Genomic DNA, 19719 nt, shown 5'->3' with positions numbered 1-19719 from the left:
TTACATTGAGTGAGAAAGCAGTTTGGAGTTGATTAAGCTCCTGACAGCCTCTTTCACATCTTTGTTCCTAAGGCTGTAGATAAAGGGGTTCAGCATGGGGATCATGACTGTAAAAAACACAGTGGCCACTTTGACCAGGAGCCATGAGCTTTTGGAGTTGGGCACACGGTAGAGAAGAAGGATGATCCCATGGAAAATGGTGATGGCAGTCAGGTGGGAAGCACAGGTGGAGAAGGCTTTTCGGAGTCCACCAGTGGAAGGCATCTTGATGATTGTGACAACTATGACAACATAGGAGGAGAGGATAATCAGGAGGCTACAAGCCTCAGTGAATATGGAAATGACTAAACATGTCATCAGACTGAAGTAGGAGTCAAAACAGGATAAAGAGAGGACAACAGAATACTCACAGCCAAAGTGATTTATGATATTAGAACCACAGAAGGATAGATCCAAAAGAGAGTATGTGATTGTCAAGGAACATATTCCACCACGTATGTAGGTTCCAGCTACAAGGAGGGTGCAGAGTTTATGAGACATAGCAACCGCGTAGAGACGAGGGTTAGTAACAGCCACAAACTGGTCATAGGCCATCACTGCCAACATGAACATTTCTGTAATCACAAATGCACAGCCAAAGAAAAATTGTGCCATGCATCCTTTGAAGGAGATAATTCTGTCTTCCACAACAAAGATTTCTAGCAGTTTGGGTGTGAATACACTGGAATAACAAATATCCAGAAAGGATAGATGGCTGAGAAAAAAGTCCATGGGGGTGTGGAGTTTGGGATTGATCCTTGTGACCACAATTATGCCCAGGTTCCCCACCACAGTGACTGTGTAGATGGTCAAGAAAACCAGGAAGAGGGGTGCTTGGAGGTGTGGGTATTCTGAGAAGCCCAGCAGGATGAACGTGCTCACAGAGCTCTGCTTTCCCTCATCCAGTATCATGACTCTTGATTTAAAAAAAAAAAAAATTGAGTAAATAAAGGAGAAAAAAAAGAAAATTGAGCAGCAGATCTAGAGAAGGTGGGGTAAGAGGAACCCAGCACAGAGCAGTGTAAACTAGTGAAGGCAATGCGGTCAGCATGCACTCTTGAGTGCTCTGCTCCCCTTTAGACTCCCACTTGAAAACTTACTGACTTTTTGATTAAGGACAATTAGCTTTGTCTTTCAGTACTTTGGTTTTGTCATCTGGAAAAAAAAAATGTTACTTATCAATAACATTATTTTATATTTTATCTTTGAATGTGTGTGGTACTTACAGCATTGAATACCCCATGTTAAAATATAATAGCATGAGAACAAAGGAGACAGAGCAAAATCAGAAAAACATCGAGTACATCAAAGTAGTCATATGATCATGGCAGAAGTGGCTTGGAAATTAAACACTTTTAATACATAAAAAAATAGTTAATTTCTTTGGGGAAAAATGTATCATCAGACATTCACAATTCTGTACTGATATATTGAATGTTTACATATTCCAGGTATATCCCATAATCAAGGACGTAGAACATCTACTTAAGACCTTTAAGTGTTCTGGGGAAAAATTCCACTGATAACTATGTTCTCTCAATTACATGCCCACCATATGGTCATTTATGAGGCCCTAAATGCTCAATGATTTAAAACTGTCTTCTGAGGAAGTGTTTTGGAGATGTTCTTGAAAGTTTCACATTGACTATCTTCTGTTGGTTATGCAGTCTGTTTGTAGTGCATAGTGCATTAAAAAGGAAAAAAAATCTGCTTATTTACAGTGATTATAAAACACAGAAAAAATGGTACTAAAAAGAAACATATTTTACAACAATAACCACAACCCTTTTTCTGATGTGGCAAACTTAGGTGTGGTGGCCAATGAGGAATGAAAAAATGTGTAAGATTAAAAAATATAGATATTTTATTTTTGTAAGCCAACAGGAGTTTGAATATTAGAAATTTCACTATTGAACCCCCAAAAATTGATTTTAGAAATGAATATGGAGATGCAATGAATATGATGCTGCCATCTTGAACCCACCTGTGAACTGGCACCACTTTTAGCTTTTCTTGTAACAAGCAACAACCTGTCATCAAATGTCCCACTAATCCCAGGCTCAGAGCCTCAGCTGTGCAGCTATATTCCCCACCACTTAGAAGATAGGATTGATCTTCTGTGAACTGCGTGTATTTAGTCACATGTATTGATAAAAAGTCTTCTCTAAATTCAGGAACTTAGATTACTTTTATTGGGTCACATCCGTGCAAGTTAAGAGTTTTGAGATACAATCTGCTACTAGAAAGTAGAAAAGAAAGCAAGCTAGATGAGTCCATTATATCAGTAAAGGTTCTAGAATTTCGATTAGCAAAGAATCCCTGGAATTGTTAGATCTAGAATAGAAACTAAGTAGATCTTTGCTAAAGATTCTAAAACAAGATTAAGACAACTGTACCAAAACTGATAGTACAGTTAAAAAGCAGAGAATTCCTCAATATTTTCACATACCTTGTGTTCAGTCTTCATTAGCAATACTTCTGCTGCCCTTTCCTTACGTTAATGCTCCTGTCCTCACAGCTGATGATCCCTCTTCAAAATGTTAGTTCACCTTCCCAAAGCAATAACCATTACAGTGAATTCTATGTTGGAAAATTTCTGTTAACCAGTATTCTTCCTATTGTATTTTCTGGTACTTTCCAGGTCCAAATGGATCTAAATCTATCTCCGGAGTTTACAGAAATTAAATATAATGCCCTTTTACATTATAGACCTTCAAATATGTGAAGACATTTAAAATGAATCTCTTGCTCTTTTTCTCTAGGTACATATTTTTAGCATTGGTTTTATGTACATGTCTGTTCTCCATTTTCTTCCTCACACTGATTTCTAAATACTCCAGAAAGTCTACTCAATGTTCTGTGTATACCATTGACCCCTCTGAGGTGATACTGAAGCTAGAACTGAACATATCTTCTTAAGAATATCCTGCCAGGCTAAGAGATAATGAACTCAGCAATCTGTTTTGACTTGCTACATACCTAACAATGCCTAACTGAGCACTCGTCGTCAAGTATTTGAGTGTGAGGTCAATTTACTGCCTTGCCAAGCTTTGTCCATGATTTACCAGTAAGCAACAAATCCCATGCATGTGCAGTTGCAGTTTTCAGCCAGAGTTGAGGACTGTGCATTTATTATTAAATTTCATACATTGTTTGATTCTTTTATTCTCCTCTTGCCGCCTGCATGATCTTCCATTCTGATTGGCTTCACTGCTAACCACACTGTTTCTTGTCTTGACTCAGGACACTCTGTCTGCCTGAAAGGCCTTTGCTGTTTCTTCAGTTTCCATCAATATTACCAATCATCAGTGCCCATTCCATTCTATTACTATTTGGGGTATTTGTTAAATTTTTGATAAATATTCTTTCACCTACACTTTTGAAGAGCACACATGTTCTGTTCAACATGTTGTGCTCAACACAAACTTGAAGTAAAAGAGTTACGAGGAGTCTTAACAACCTAGAAGAGTTCAAGGTCACTCACAATGAACGTGACACTTCCTCACCCATCTCACAATCATTCGAGGGGCAGGCTACATTGTATATTTATTAGTTTAAAAATAAAACAGGTACTAAAAATGCATTAAGAAGATAATAATTGTTAAGATAACATTATGGTGATAATTTTATCAAAGTTGTTAGGGTATTGTTTTTAACTAACTTAGCTTGGTACCTGAGTGTAAGACTGAGGTTAAATGAATAAATTGCATCTTTGTTCACAGCTTGGAAAAAGGAAAATAAACATCCCATTTATTTTTTCTTGTCATAAACTTTTCTTATAAAACTCAAATATCAGCCTTTTTTTTTTCTTCTCATTCAGAGAAGAGACTAATTTGAATGGATGGAGAAAAGGCACCATCACATCCTGCCATTTTGTAAAGAACGTGGACTTAAGGGAACAGTTCTCATTAGTTCAGATTCACCCTTTTTCATTTATTATATATCTAGCTTTGGTAAATTGTTTGATTTTAAGAGCCTCAATTTTATCATCTATGAAATGTGGATAATAACACTATGCTAGGTCATTTAATATTACCATGAACATCTTAAATAAGGTTTGACTTTAAATTATCTGAGAACAAAATCTACATTTAGCTAAAGTGTCCACAAATATCAGCTCCATTCCACCATGATATTTTAATGCTGTTGTTCTCCAAAACAATAGCATCAGTTTCAAGTTTTGAAAAAGTTGGCAAAACAAATTTGGAAAGTCATTTTAAAAAGGGTTTTATGTCCTGAACTCCTTTTAATTTCAGATTTTTCACTCAGTCTGGGACTCACAATTGTATCCATTTCTAATCCACTGATATACAATCTTCATGGTCCCTTCCTTTGCTAACTCCATCTGGTTCTTTCTGACTCTCTTTTTGCCATCTCCTATCTATCTTTGATTGTGGAAAAGGCAATCAAGGAAAAACGAAGAAAGAGACATATTCAAAATATACCTCACTCTTCATTTCCACTGTGATCAACTATCTACTCTTCTGGGTATAAGATTTCTAACTATGCTGCCACACTACAGTTCAATCTGCAAGATTAACTTTTGTGGACTCTCCCTTAGCCTGGAATGCAATAGTGCAGAGGTTTTGGAAGGCATTTTATACTAAAGGAATCAAATTGAAACTCATTAGCCTGGATTTCTATATTTCTAGGAACTGTATAACCACATCCTTTTGTCACCTCAATACTTCATTCACACGGTGTTTTAAATCCTTATTGTACAAAAACAAGTCATTTCTATCTTCTAATCTTCCACTGTGTATGCCTCTGAAATGGCACCTCTCCCCTTGTTCTCTCACAGTGTCATCACTTCACAGTTACTACACAGCTCTTCCAGGAGAACATTGCTGGTTAATCTAAAGGTCTTTTCTCTTACTCTATTTCCTTTCCCACATATCATCACAGCATGTCTGGTCTGGCAAACCTTGCTATTTTTATGGGTATGCGTATGTCTATGTGCATATGGGTGTGTGTGTGTCGGGGGGATGGTGTTAGCTTTTTCCCTGAAGAATATCACTCCTTTAGGACAAGACTTATACTTAACATTTCTTCCGTGACCCCTGATGTGCTTAACATAGACATATTTTCAAGCTCAGGACAATGGTCCTGGGAAGAATAAAAGTAGAATTTAGGTTGTTGATTATAACCACTAGCCAGTGGATATTGCTGTTAGCTCATATAGATTTTTCCTGTCAAAAATTTGCTAGATTCCAAGATCCCTTACTTCAGAATGAAAAGACGACCCTATGTAGAATCAACTCACCAAAAGCCATATATTCCTGATGTATTTTTTCTTGAGGTCCTCCTTGCTAGTATTAATAAGCTGCATACATATTCTGTTTCAAAACAGAAATTTTCGTTTAAATTTTTCCAGTCCTTTAGTCAGACAGTTGGTAGTTCTTGCAAGATATGACTTAATGAAGATACTAATAAATGTCATTTTTGCCTCTGTCAAGAAATTTTAGAGGAGGCATAGAGATGTCCTTGAGGAATAGACAAACCTGGAAACTATACTCCATGGTCGTGTTGTTTGTTTTGTATCTAACTACCTGACCCTGGGGACACAGGCCCTGGAGACTCCTGACAGAGCTTGTTATCATGAGCTACAAACAAAATAATTAGGGGAAACTTCCTCTTCTGCAACTTGGAATATAATTTCTTCTAAATCATTAACATGTGGGTCTTTATGTCTTAAAAAATACTTTACTTCTGTATAGAGGCTATAATTCTTAAAATCATGAAAAATTATAGTCACATCTATTCCAATGACTCCATAATTATAGTTGATATGAGATGCTTTTTAGTCTCTTTATTTTGCTTAAGTGTTGGCACATGTATTTATATAGAAACACATTTAACATTTTACTGTACATATTTTTACATTCAACTATTTAGGCTTATTGTTTGTTACATCCTGAATATGCATTCCTTCAGCTAGGTTTGGGAGAGTGGGGATGTGTAATTTATCCCCATCTTGGCTATAGACCCAGCTGTATTCTTCAGTTCGGCCATAGGGGTCATAGTGCTGATATTTTAAATCCATCTGTGTGATTCTTGCACCTACTCTTCCAGGACACAGATCAGGAAAGAAAGAAAGTGGTGTTAAATATTGACCTATCCTGACACAGGCCTTCAAGGAAAAACAGTCACATTTATACGTACTACAGCCAAAATTGTAAAAGAAGAATCCATAGATTTTTTAAAAAAATTTTTGCATTACCTCATGTAATTTAATTACTCATTCAAGAGTGGTTACCAAAATAAACGAACATCCTGTTCTACAAGGATTTTGCAACTATTCACACTTTTTTGCTTCTGTTTTATTTTCCACTAAAAGACAGAAAATTAGAGTACCAGATTACAAGTTACTTAACTTTGAAATAAATATTTAAGAAAATTATATTTTAATTTTTATCCTAGAAAACTTACTGAATATACCAAATGTGGCATGATGCATGCTCAAACTTCCTAAATCCTTTTTGTATTTTTAAAAAGATCTTTACTAAACTACACACACACATACACACACGCGCACACACAGATTTTTATAGTACCTGATAGGGACAGTTACTTATGTCCCCCGGTTGATAAACAACTAAAAATTAAAGTAAATCCTTTGTTACTATTGCTATACAATATATGTGTTGAGAATGTTGCTGTATGTCCCTAAAAAGTAAGTTACATAAGACACATGATTTGATGTAAAGCATTCTGGTAAAGAGCATTCAATTTCCATACGGAAATAAAACTCTAAATCATGGGAAGAAACAAGTAACATTTAATGGGTTGAATTAGAACCATAACACATGGATATCGCTCTACTCTCTGCTTGTAAACCTTCATCATGATTAGTAAGACCCACGTAGAAAAGATAAGTTCTTATGTTTAATCTCAACCTGTCATTTGCTTAAAGCAATGCAATGCCCTATCAGTTATTAGAAAACTTTGGTAAAACCTGTCCCAGTCATGGCTTATCATTACCTGCCATCGAGTTACCTGGCATTATCAAGAAAGCATGTGTTCCTTGAGGTAAATGTTTTAGTCAACCTTCAGTAGAGTTTGAGCTAACTTCTACACTTCTCTCTATGCCCCTGACCACTGACTTGTAATTTTACGGTTCTAAAGGAGGTAGATGACTTTCTCACACTTTGATTTTGGACTTAGCAGTGTGTTTTGCTTTGATTCAGAAAATATTAATAGATGAGACCCAAACAGGGGCTTGAAATATGCTTTTGTTGTTGGGCCTATTTTATTGAGACTCAACATTCAACATAGACCATTAGCCAAATGGTCCAACGAAGACGACATACAAACAGGCCTGTAGATTGAAGGTTAGTTCATCTGATTAGTTCAGTCTTGACACTCAAGTGACCCAGTTGGTATCAGTAGAGCTACCTCAACCAAGTGACTGATTCAAAATGATTGTCATTGTTGCATCCCCCTGGAGTTCATGATTGTTTGCTTTCTGTCTATAAATCATTAGTGCCTGAATAAGATCTATGCATTGTATTATATATACTGGTTGCTGTATTGTACTATCATGGGGAAAACTGAGTAAAAGACACTGGAGTCTGTCTATATTATTTATTACAACTTAAAATAAATCTAAAATTATATCAATAAAATTTCCTTAAAATAAATTAAAAATTATACAACCACATTGACATGAATGGAAATCCAACGTGATGGGCACATTTCCAAAATGTGTATCATTTTCTTCTGCTAGTACATAGAAAGAAAATATTATATATTTGGTTATACTGCCAATTATGATTTAACTACACCATATTCTGGACTTTATAAGGGAGATATATTTCTTATTTACTTTTGCTTGTCTGTGAAACTTTCAGCACTAATGTAGTTCTTATGGAACTAAATAAAATCATTTTTAGATATTTAGGGTTTTATGTCGAACAGCTCTTAATGTACTACTTTTATATGAAGAAGTAAACTTCCCCACTGTAAGCTAGAACCCTTCAGATCATCTCAAAGATCCCACGTGACTTAAATTGAACTTAAATCTGTCCTGGGCAATCAGACAATCATGTGTACTAACACAGAGACCTTTATATTCCAATTTCTGAATCAAAAACTTAGTTTAAGTAGTCTAAACTTTTACCCCTAACATTATTAGTAATGTTAAAATTATTTTACTAAACATTAGAGGGACCATATATTGGACTGTCAGTTACAAGCTTACCGTAGATTCATGTACTGTTTTGTTATTGAAAAACTCTTACCAGTAACCTCAAAATGAAATAATGAATATTTCTCTCTTTACATTTTATTACACAAGAATTTAGTATTGATTAACTTGTTGACTGTATCTTTCACATCTTTGTTCCTGAGGCTGTAGATCAGTGGGTTCAGCATGGGGATGACCACTGTGTAAAAGACAGAGGCTACCTTGACCCTGAGCCATGAACTTTTGGAGTTAGGAACACAGTAGAGAAAAAGGATGCTTCCATGGAAAATAGTAATGGTGGTTAGGTGGGAGGCATATGTGGAGAAGGCTTTGTGGCGCCCCTCAGTTGAAGGCATCTTCATGACAGTGATAAAAATGAAAACATAGGAAGTAAGAATGATCATCAGGCTGCTTATTTCATTGAATGTGGCAGAGACTAAAATGATCTTCTGGTTAATATATGGATCAGAACAGGAAGCAGCAACAATGGCGGTGTGCTCACAGCCAAAGTTATTTATGAAGTTACTTTCACAAAAGGATAATGTCAACAAAAAGTATGTGTATATTAAAGAACAGGCTATACCCCAAGAGTATGAAGCACCCACCAACGAGGAACAAAGCTTCTGAGACATTACAACTGTGTAGAGAAGAGGGTTACAAACTGCCACAAATCGGTCATATGCCATCACTGCCAACATGAACGTTTCTGTCACCACAAGTATGCATGCAAAGAAGAACTGCATGATGCACCCTGTGAAGGAGATGGTTCTGTCTTCCACAACCAAGTTTTTTAATAATTTGGGTATGACTGCTGTAGCATAACAGAAATCAACAAAAGATAAGTGGCTGAGAAAAAAGTACATGGGGGTATGGAGTTTGGGATCGATCTTGATTATCACGATCATGCCCAGGTTCCCCAGTACAGTGACTGTGTAGATGGTCAGGAACACCAGGAACAGGGGCACCTGGAGTTCTGGATATTCTGAGAAGCCCAAGAGAACAAAGGTGACTCCACCACTCCGGTTTTCTTGGTTCCTGTGGGCAAAATATGAAAGATGATCCAGAGAAGTAAGAGCCAAAATTTGAAATAGATAAAAGAATAGAAGAAATGTCGAGAGGCTCAGTGAGTCTCTATTAAGAGTGTTGCTGAAAATGCTATACTTCCACTGTTATATTATTTCAAAGGTAGTCTTCATTTATGTGATGATTACACAGTGAATAAGAATTTTGTGTGAGTGGAATAACCAAAAACAAAATTAAGACAGGAAGAATGAAAAACAGAGTAGATGCCACTATATTTCAAATAATAAAAATTAGTTTCTTCATGGAAAGCTGATGTCATGGGAAGGGTGGATCTAACTCTACTGAATCTGAGCTTAGTAAAAATAATTGTATTGGAGGTAATACATATCATGAGTTTCTGTAGTTTCTTCCCTGCCTCACCTCTTAAGCTGTGAGACAATTAACTGATATCTGTTAAAAATTTTTAAAATGCTAACATTGTTACCAAATGATCAGTTTAATAGTTTCTTGGTTGTTCTATATTCTTTTCAGTGCTCTTCTTACTCCTAGTAACACAATAATCTCAACACACTCTGTGCTGTAGAAGTAGTCTAATCTTTTCACTCATGTTGAACTAATTTTGAAAATATTTAAATGTTGTTATGCATGGAATATTATATTATTCATCAGGAGGTGTTCACAGCAAAATATATGCTGTGTCTGCACTGATAATAGTTGAAAAAATATTGGACACAAAAGTCTTCATTTTCCAATGTAGTAAACTTTGGAAGTCGGGTACATGACAAACAGTAAGCACTACGGAAGAACTGGACAGTATGTGCAAATTTCAGACTGCAGGAAAAACACATTCTGTGATTTTGAATTAAGTTTAAAGCTTTTCCAAGGATCAGTGTCAGGATAGAGACCCATCTTAAATAGGACACCATAATATTTCTTGAATATTACTTGATGCCACTATGTATTTCCTCAACAGTAAAATAAGCATAGTAATAATATAAAATTTAAGTCACTAGAAAGGAAGTAGGTACTTTGGTAATGAATTTAAAAGCTATAAGACATCATGTGATGCACAGTAGCTAATCAGCTTTCTTATTTATTGGATTTATGAGTAATCGGCATCATTTCAAAAATCTTATTTGGTTATGAATATCAGGCCCAAGCACGGACAGCTATCACAGTCAGTGAAGTTTGGGAGTACAATGTAGAAATTCTTTCCTACAGAACCCACACAACAGGAATACTTTAGGATTTCTTTGGGCACTTCATCAAAAATGCAAAATAAGTGTTCCCCATTTTCCTATGGGTTTTTTCATTACATTATAGCTTACTTTGATTCCTACATGTTTCTGCCTGTAGGAAAGATATCTTCGAAAAACCAATCCCATGACAGATCTCTCTTATGTAAAAATTCTTAATAAGGTTTTAGCACTGGAAAACTAGATTATGGCCACGTTTTTCAGTCACAGTCCTTCAATTTAAAATATTCTATGCAACATTACAAGAATAATTCTCCACGATTAATTTAACCTAACAGCCAATGACTTTTAAGATTCCAAATACTTTTTATTAGCTAATAAATGAAATTTACATTGTTCAGTCTGGCTGTTCTAACAATTCTTGTATCTATAAATTCAACCTCATTACCACTTACATTCTTTTTCAGTCATAGTGGATTTATCAAGCTCTGTTACATAGCACATGGTTATTTGCATATAATTTCTTTTCCCATTTTATTGTCATTCTTGTAATGCTTTATTTTACTACCTACTATTACCACCATTGCTCATTGTTTCTTCTCCTTTTTATACATAGAAACATTAATATTTATAACTCACAATTACTGTATGTTGTATCGTATCATTTACAAACATGGTTGTTATTGGCACTTCCTTCCTCAGAGATTAAAAGAAATGTGAAGACAGGGCCCATTTTTTTTATTATTCTCTATTTGCCAAAATTTTTATTTCATTGCTGGCTACATTCTGGGAACCCAATGAGAAAATTAGGATGAATATCATTTGAAAGAAATAAGGAATCAGAATATAATACCATCAACCCTCTCCTAGCCAAACTAAGTGGATTTGTGGGCACTTAGTTCTACACACGTGTTTGTCTACTGCAAAGACTACCGGGACTCCATATTTTCCTTCTAAAGTAAAACAAAAGAAAATTGAATCAACTCACCTAAGTACAGAAGCACTTGAGTGAGTCATTTACTGAAGAAATTTTTGCTAAGGTTAATGAACTCCAGGAGTGTTCCTGCTTGGCATTTAATTAATAGAAACAGGTCTGAAAAGAGTAGTAGGATTCCACAGAATATTTCATTAAATGTTTGCTATGAGTTACTTCTTTTCCAAGCTACTAGGAAAACTTAGAGATACCAGAGATAAGATCACACCTTAGAACCAAATTCTAGCACCGAACTGTGTTACAAATATATGAATCAAGACCTTAGGGATGTGGGGACTAGAGACTATCACTGAGGTATTGCTTTGCAGACTGCAATTTGAGTAATCAGATGTAACACTGTCCCATGTGATATCTTAGCTGTATATTATTTTCCTAAGACCTCCTGGGGCATTTGTATTATCAACTGTACTCAATTAATATTAAGAAAAATAAACAAGACTGTATATATCTTAACTTTACATGGATGTATAAAACAAAATCATACAAGGGAAAAAAACATCCATAAGATAATAGCTAGAGAGAACAATTACTAATTCATGCTGAATTGATTTTTCTAATTTCTTATGAAGGTATATTTGTGTTCCTATGTTTCTAAATGTAGAGCTGCCTAAACAATGTCACATTGTTTATTTTTTGTTTGTTAATTAGTAATATATTGTACACCATTTTCTATTTACACTGGGTTTTATTAATAGAAAACAATTTGCATTGGCCTTTTAAATGCAGTACAGTGCTCTCAGATGTTCATACTTACTAGTGAATCTGGAAAACAATTTTGGATTACATGTTTTCTAAAAATACCAAGTTATAGAAAGGATGATGTATTCACTAATTTTGGTAAATCTATCCATGATGCTTTTACAGACAAATCAGACTTCCCAGTGGCTTGATGCAGTAGATGATATTTCTCACTAGAGCAAGGCCACATGCGTTCCTGCACACTGACAGCTCTGCTCCTTAGAGTGTTACAGGGGCTCCGGTTTCTCCCAACTTGTGGCTCACCATCACTATGGTGCTTCTGAGTTTATGATTCTCTTTTGTAAGTGAAGAAGAGGCAATCATGGAATAATTCTGTAAATACCTCTTTAGAAAAGCTGGATCTCATTGAAGCTGACCTCACATGGCACAGAGGGAAATCAAGGTCAAGACATAGTCAGCAGTCTCAGAAACAGTACACCTGAGGAACTACAGATAAAAAGTGATATGGATCTATGTTCATCAGGGACATTGGCCTGGGCTCATAATGCTGGGCTTATAAAATTAGTTTGGAAGTTTTCCCTCTACTTTTTGGAAGAGTTTAAGAAGGATTGATGTTAATGCTTCTTGAAATGTTTGGTAGAATCCTTAACAAAAGACCAGCAAATTGAATCTGACAACATACTAAAAGGATTATTTAACATGAACTGGTGAGATTTTTCCAGGAATACAAGTCTGATTCAACATACGACAACCAATCAGTGCAGTATACAACATTAATAGAACAAAGGAATAAAACCACATGATCATATCAATCCACAGAGAAAAGGCATGTGACAAATTCAAACACTCATTCATGATAAAAACATTCAGAAAACTAGTACTAGTAGGGATCTTTCTAAACCTAATAAAGACTATTATGAAGCAAATAAAGGCCATTTATGAAAAATCCACAGGTAGCATATAAAATAGTTAAAGATTGAAAATTTTCTACTAAGATGAGGAAGAGGGCAAGGATTCAGATTTCACCACCGTTGGCCATTTTGTACTGGAAGTTCCAGCCAGTGTAATTTGGCTATAAAAATAAATAAAAGGCATCCAAGTTGGAAAGAAGTTAAACTATCTCTATTCATGGGATATATCTGTATCTATATCTATATCTCCCAAAGAATTAACAACAAAAAACTGCTAGCACTAATAAACAAATTTCCTGGTACAAAATAAGCATACAAAAATCAGTTGTGTTTCTATAAGGCAGAGATGAGCAATCTTTTAAGGAAATTAAGAAGATAATTCCATTTAAGTAGCATCTAACAGAATGAAATATCTAGAGACAGGTTTAACTGTGAGATGAAGGACTTGTACACTGAAAACTACAAAACACTGCTGAAACAAATGAGAGAACATCTAAGTAAATGAAAAGATAGTGTGTGTTCATAGTGAAGGAAACTAGAATATGTTATCCTAAAACATGCCCCTTTGACATAAAAATTATTTTGAGCTGAAGGCAAGCAGGAAGCAGCAAATGCAGGAAAAGCTCTCTCTACTGCTCCCTGCTCTCTCCCTGCTTCAGCCTAAAGGCAGGATATAAATTCTCCATTACTGGAGACAGACTCTCACCAGCTCAAAGGCACCGAAAGAATCTGCGAACTAACCTTACTCCATTGGTTTCCATCCATGTATTTACCTTCCTACATTTTACCACCCTGCGAAGCCTAAAACTGCTTTCCTTTGTCCTGTCATTTCTTCTAAATGTATTGTTCTTGAAGATGCTACCTAAGCTACAGTTCTAGGGCCTGCGTTTAAGCTTCTCTATGTTGAGTTTTCTCACATGTGATGTGCACTGCATGCATTAATTGTTTGTTTCTCTCCTGTTAATCTACCTTTTTGTTAAAAAGCCCCAGCTAAAAAATTAAAATGAATAGAGGTACAGTTTTGCCTCCCCTGCAATAGCTTGGAAGATTTAATATTGTTAAGTTGGCAATCCTACCACAAGTTATGTATAGTTGCAATGCAGTCCTTACAAAAATTCCAAAGGTAATTTTGTGGAAATAGAAACTGATCCTCAAATTCATAAAGAATTCCAAGGGGCCTGAATAGCTAAAACAACCTTGAAAGAGAACAAATTTGGGGGACTCACAATTCCTGATTTTGCAACTTAACCACAAAGCTACAGTGTACTACTAGGAAAAGGATAAATATATCAACTAAGAGAGTAGAATTGAAAATCTAGAAATAAACCCGTGTTTCCATGGAGCATTGATTTTCAACAGGGTACCCAGAACAGTCAATGGGGAAAGATAGTTTCTTCAATAAATGGTTCCTGGACAACTGGATATTCACATGTAAAATAAGGAGGATAGACACCTACATCATATCATATACAATAATTAACTCAAAATGGAACTGACAAGACACTTCCACATATTGAGGTATATGGGTCGGCTATTCTGGTTTAAAACTTATTGAGCTTGAACTATAGAAGCCTGACTTATGGCCTATCAAACATACATTGTACATCTGCTTTAACAGTTAAAGTAAAAGAATGCACTCTTTGAAAATAAGAATGCATACTTCCCCTCCTACAATGCCAGTATCCATAACACCTGTATCAGTACTCTTAAGGATAAGTTCCCTTTCCCAGACATCAGGGACATTGATGTTGCAAACATCAATTTGCAACAGAATACCTCTTTGAAACGTTGATGAATATGTATCCTGGACATGTTTAATGTATATTCTTTGTTCTAAAAAGGTATAAAACTGTACTGAAAACCATGCTTCTCTGGAATACTTTCTTCCTTTGTGGAGAGTGCCTTCCTGGGCTATAATCCTCAGCTTTGCTCAAAAAAACTCACCTCGGGGGCTGGCCTGGTGGTGTAGTGGTTAAGTTCACGTGCTCCGCTTCGGCAGCCTAGGGTTCACAGGTTCAGATCCCAGGTGCGGATCTACAGACTGCTCATCAAGCCACGCTGTGGCAGCATCCCATATACAAAATAGAGGAAGATTGGCACAAATGTTAGCTTCAGGGCTAATCCTCCTCAGTAAAAAACAACTTACTTTATCTCTCCTATCTATAGAATTGTTATTGGTAAATTGCATTGACAGAACAAATACCTAAACATAAAAGCAAAAACTATAAAACCCTTAGAAGAAAAACAGGAGTAAATTTTCAAGTCCTGGGATTTGGCGATGGATTCTTAGATATGAAAACAAAAGTATAAGCAACAAAATAAAGAATAGATAAATTGGACTTCACAAAATTTAAAACATTTGTACATCAAAAAGCATTATCAAAAAGGTGAATAAAAAGCCTACAAATAGGAGAAAAGATTTGTAAATCATATATCTGATAATAGTCCAATATCCAGAATATATATAGGACTCTTAGAATTCAACAACAAAAAGTCAAACGAGATATATAACAAGGTTTACAAATGTCTAACAAGCACATGAAAATAAGCTCAACATCTTTGGTTTTAGGAAAACGCAAATCAATATCATAATGAGATATCACTTCATACCCACTGGGGTGACTCTAACTAAAAAAAGAAAAGAAAACATATAATGGCAAGTGTTGGCAAGGATGTGGAGCAACTGGAACTGTCATACATTTCTGGTGGGAATGCAAAATGGTTCAGACACTGTGGAAATCAGTGTTGTTGCTCCTAATATAGATAAATATAGAATTACTATTAGACCCAATGCATAGTAAAACATTTTTGCCTTGCACAAAGAGAAGTTGGCTTTTGCCCTCAGTTTCTGGGAGGTAATTATGTCTACCTGGTAGTAGTGTCTGTTTAGGGACGGAGACTGGCCACACCTGATATCAAGGCAGGGCTGGCCATGTTAGACAATCTTAAGGCAGGGGCTGCCCAGACCAGAAAGATTAACCATGTGATTTAGGGTGGAGGCTTCTATGTATGGCATATCAGTCAACCTGGAGGCTGAGATCAACCATTTGGGCAATCAATCAATTGATCAAGGTTATGTAATAGAGTCCTAATAAAAACTGAACACCAAGGCTTGTGTGAACTTCCCTGGTTGGCAATAATCCATGTGTATTGTACAATGTTAATGCTAGGATGATAACGTATCCTGAGGACAATGGAAGTTTCTCTCTTGTTCCCCACTTAGACTCTGTCCAATATGTCTCTTCCCTTGAGTTATTGAATGGTATCCTTATCTTGTGATAAACCATAACTATGAGTATAGTTTTTGGTGAATTGTTTGAAATTTCTAGGAAATTAGCGTACCTAGGAGTGATTTTGGGAATTCCTCAGACTTGCAATTTGTGTCAGAAGCAAGTGTAGTATTAGATGTTGTGCCCTTAAACCTCAGAGTCTGGCTAACTCCAGGTACCCAACAATTCCACTCCTAGGTATATACCAAATAGAATTGATAACAGGCACTCAGACAAATACTCACACGCGAATGTTCCTAGCAGCACTATTCACAATAGCTAAAAGGTCAAGCAACCTGATGTCCTTCAATAAATTGATGGATACACTGAAGGTGGTGTATACATATGATGGAATCTTATTTAACCATAAAAAGGAATAAAGTGCTGATACATGTTATAATGTGGATGAACTTTGAAAACAGTATGCTAAACGAAGGAAGCCAGGCACAAAGGTCACATGTTGTATGATTCCCTTTATATGAAATGCATAGCATGGGTAAATACATAGAGACAGGAAGCAGATTGCTCATTATTAGGACCCAGGAGGAGGGAAAGACTGCTTAAAAGGTATGACTTTTTGTTCAGATGATGAAAATATTTTGGAACTAAGTAGAGGTGTGGTTGCACAATATGGTGAAAGTTTTGTCACTGAATTTTTTACTTTAAAATGGTTAATAAATGGTTAATAAAAATGGTTATGAGAGGAGTGACGTCAGTGTCACGGCAGAGTGAGCTTTCCCATAAACTCTTCCCCTGATAAGACACAACAAAAGGAACAGTCACAGACCAACAACAGAATCCTAGACAGTGAAAAGCAAGATTGGAAAGATCCACACTGCAGACATCTGAGAGTGGAACGTGCTGGGCCCCCGGAGGAAGTGGGGACAGGTAAGGAGAACTCTTCCTCCCCATCAGATCAACAATCCCGGTCTGCGCGGCTCCCAGAGAGGGGGGAGGGGCAGCCTCTGCGGGGAAACTGTAGCTCTTGGGGCTCTCTCAGCCAGTGGAAAATTCCCACACAGAGGACTCAGAACTACTATGGGGTACCATCAAATTCTGAGCACCCGAGAGAGTGGATAACGAGGGGCTAATGAGAACCCCCCCATGCCAGGGACCCAGTGGGCAAAAGAGAGAGCACCACCCACTCCCCGCAAACCAGACCCTGCAGCTCAGCCGACCAGACCAGACCCAGCGACCTGCGCGGATCACAGAGAAAAACTGCAGCAGAGCACGGGGGCTCAGATTACACAGCCCTTTACCCCCTACACAGTGGCGACTGGTGGAAATTGCAACCAGCGATTTCCAGGATCAGCAAAAACAAAGCCAACACAGGAACCACAATGCAAAGATACATGGAATCACCAGACCAGAAGGAAAATGACAAGCATGCAGAAACCAACCCTAAAGACACAGAAATCCATAATCTAAATGACAGAGATTTCAAAATAGCTACCATAAAAACACTCAACCAAATAAGAGACAACAGAGACAAACAATTCAATGAGATTAGGAGTTTCTTCACAAAAGAGATTGAAATCATAAAGAAAAACCAATCAGTGCTGATGGAGATGAAGAACACAATGGAGGAGATAAAGGAGAATCTGGAATCTTTAAAGAACAGAGCTGACAACATGGAGCAAAGAATTAGCATTTTAGAGGATAAGAATACAGATATGCTCCGGATGGAAGAGGAGAGAGAACTAAGATTAAAAAGAAATGAAGAAAGTCTCCGAGAAATATCTGACTTGATTAGGAAATGTAACATAAGAATTATAGGTATTCCTGAGTGAGAAGAGAGGGAAAGAGGAACAGAGAGCCTATTCAAAGAAATAATAGCTGAGAATTTCCCAAATCTGGGGAAGGAGCAGGAAATACCAGTAAGTGAAGCCAACAGGTCACCTAAATATGTCAACAGGTAGAGGCCCACTCCATGCCAGCTAGTGGTAAGGCTAGCCAGAGTCAATGACAAAGAAACAATATTAAGGGCAGCTAGACAAAAAAAAAAAATAATAATGTACAAAGGAACTCCCATCAGGCTCTCAGCAGATTTCACAACAGAAACTTTACAGGCTGGGAGAGACAGGAATGATATATTCAAAATACTTAAAGACAAAATTTTTCAGCCAAGAATACTCTATCCAGCAAAAATATCCTTCAAATATGATGGAGAAATAGTAACTCGCCGAGATAAATAAAAGCTAAGGGAGTTCATGGCCATGAGACCCCCACTACAAGAAATACTCAAGAAGGCCCTCAGGCCTGAAAAAAAGAAGAGAAAGGGAATACAAAGCTTGGAGCAAGGAGAAAAATGGGTAGATAAACTCAGAAAAATAGTAAATCTTTATTGGAATAGGTTAGCAACCACTTACATACCAAAATCAAAGATCAAAGGAAGGAATTCACCAAAAATAAATTTAACCTCATCACTGTAAACACACAGCCACAACACAAGATAAAATAAGGTATAACAAGAACGACTTAGAAAGGGAAGAGGAAAGTGATTGAAATGACTGAGTACAAGGAAATAGGAGGCCATCAGATAATGGACTATCTCTTAGACAAGATTTTTTACACAAACCTCAAGGTAACCACTAAACAAATAATCAAAACAAAATCACATATGATAAACAAAGAGAAAACTAGAAGAGCCATAAGACAGAACAACCAAACTGAATTGGCAGTCCGAAACAAATGGGACAGGAAACAAAGGAAACGCAAAAGAACCAGAAAATAAGTGACAAAATAGCAACATGAAGCTTTCATATATCAATAATTACCCTAAATGTAAATGGATTGAACTCTCCAATCAAAAGATACAGAGTGGCAGGATGGATTAAAAAGCAAGACCCAACAATATGCTGCCTCCAGGAAACATGTCTCAGCTCTAAAGACAAGCACAGGCTCAGAGTGAAAGGATGAAAGACAATACTCCAAGCTAATGGCAAACAAAAGAAAGCAGGTGTTGCCATACTCATATCAGACAAAGTAGACTTCAAGATAAAACAGGTTAAGAAAGACAAAGAAGGGAAATATATAATGATAAAAGGGACACTCCACCAAGAAGACATATCACTTATAAATATATATGCACCCAACATAGGCGCACCAATGTACGTAAAGCAACTATTAACAAACCTAAAAGGAAACATTAACAACAACACGATAATAGTAGGGGATCTTAATACCCCATTTACATCAATAGATAAATCATCCAGACAAAAAGTCAATAAAGAAATAGTAGACCTAAATGAAAAACTGGACGAGATGGACCTAGTAGACATATACAGAGCACTCCATCCAAAAACAGCTGACTACACATTCTTCTCAAGTGCACATAGAACATTCTCAAGGATAGACCATATGTTGGGAAACAAAAGAAGCCTCAATAAATTTAAGAAGATTG

The 19719-nt window shown here is 36.5% G+C and overlaps 2 protein-coding genes across 2 annotated transcripts; both read right to left on the bottom strand.

Annotated features, from left to right (window-relative positions):
- Positions 1-951, bottom strand: LOC131395801 (olfactory receptor 1165-like). Its single transcript, XM_058527622.1, has one exon. It carries the CDS (start codon positions 949-951, stop codon positions 1-3), a length of 951 nt encoding a protein of 316 aa, XP_058383605.1.
- Positions 952-8316: 7365 nt separating this feature from the next.
- On the bottom strand, positions 8317-11919 carry LOC131395800 (olfactory receptor 5D13-like). The gene is made up of 2 exons (XM_058527620.1): positions 11912-11919; positions 8317-9259 (listed from the first exon to the last, which is right to left on the bottom strand). Exons 1-2 carry the CDS (start codon positions 11917-11919, stop codon positions 8317-8319), a joined length of 951 nt encoding a protein of 316 aa, XP_058383603.1.
- Between the last annotated feature and the right edge of the window lie 7800 nt (positions 11920-19719).

The sequence above is a fragment of the Diceros bicornis genome, chromosome 31, assembly GCF_020826845.1.
Source record: "Diceros bicornis minor isolate mBicDic1 chromosome 31, mDicBic1.mat.cur, whole genome shotgun sequence".
Lineage (NCBI taxonomy): Eukaryota > Metazoa > Chordata > Mammalia > Perissodactyla > Rhinocerotidae > Diceros > Diceros bicornis.
This window is presented reverse-complemented; position numbering and strand designations above follow the sequence as displayed.

Excerpts from the sequence above, each read along its gene's own strand:
- LOC131395801 (XM_058527622.1), bottom strand. The coding sequence starts at position 951 with ATGATACTGGATGAGGGAAAGCAGAGCTCTGTGAGCACGTTCATCCTG.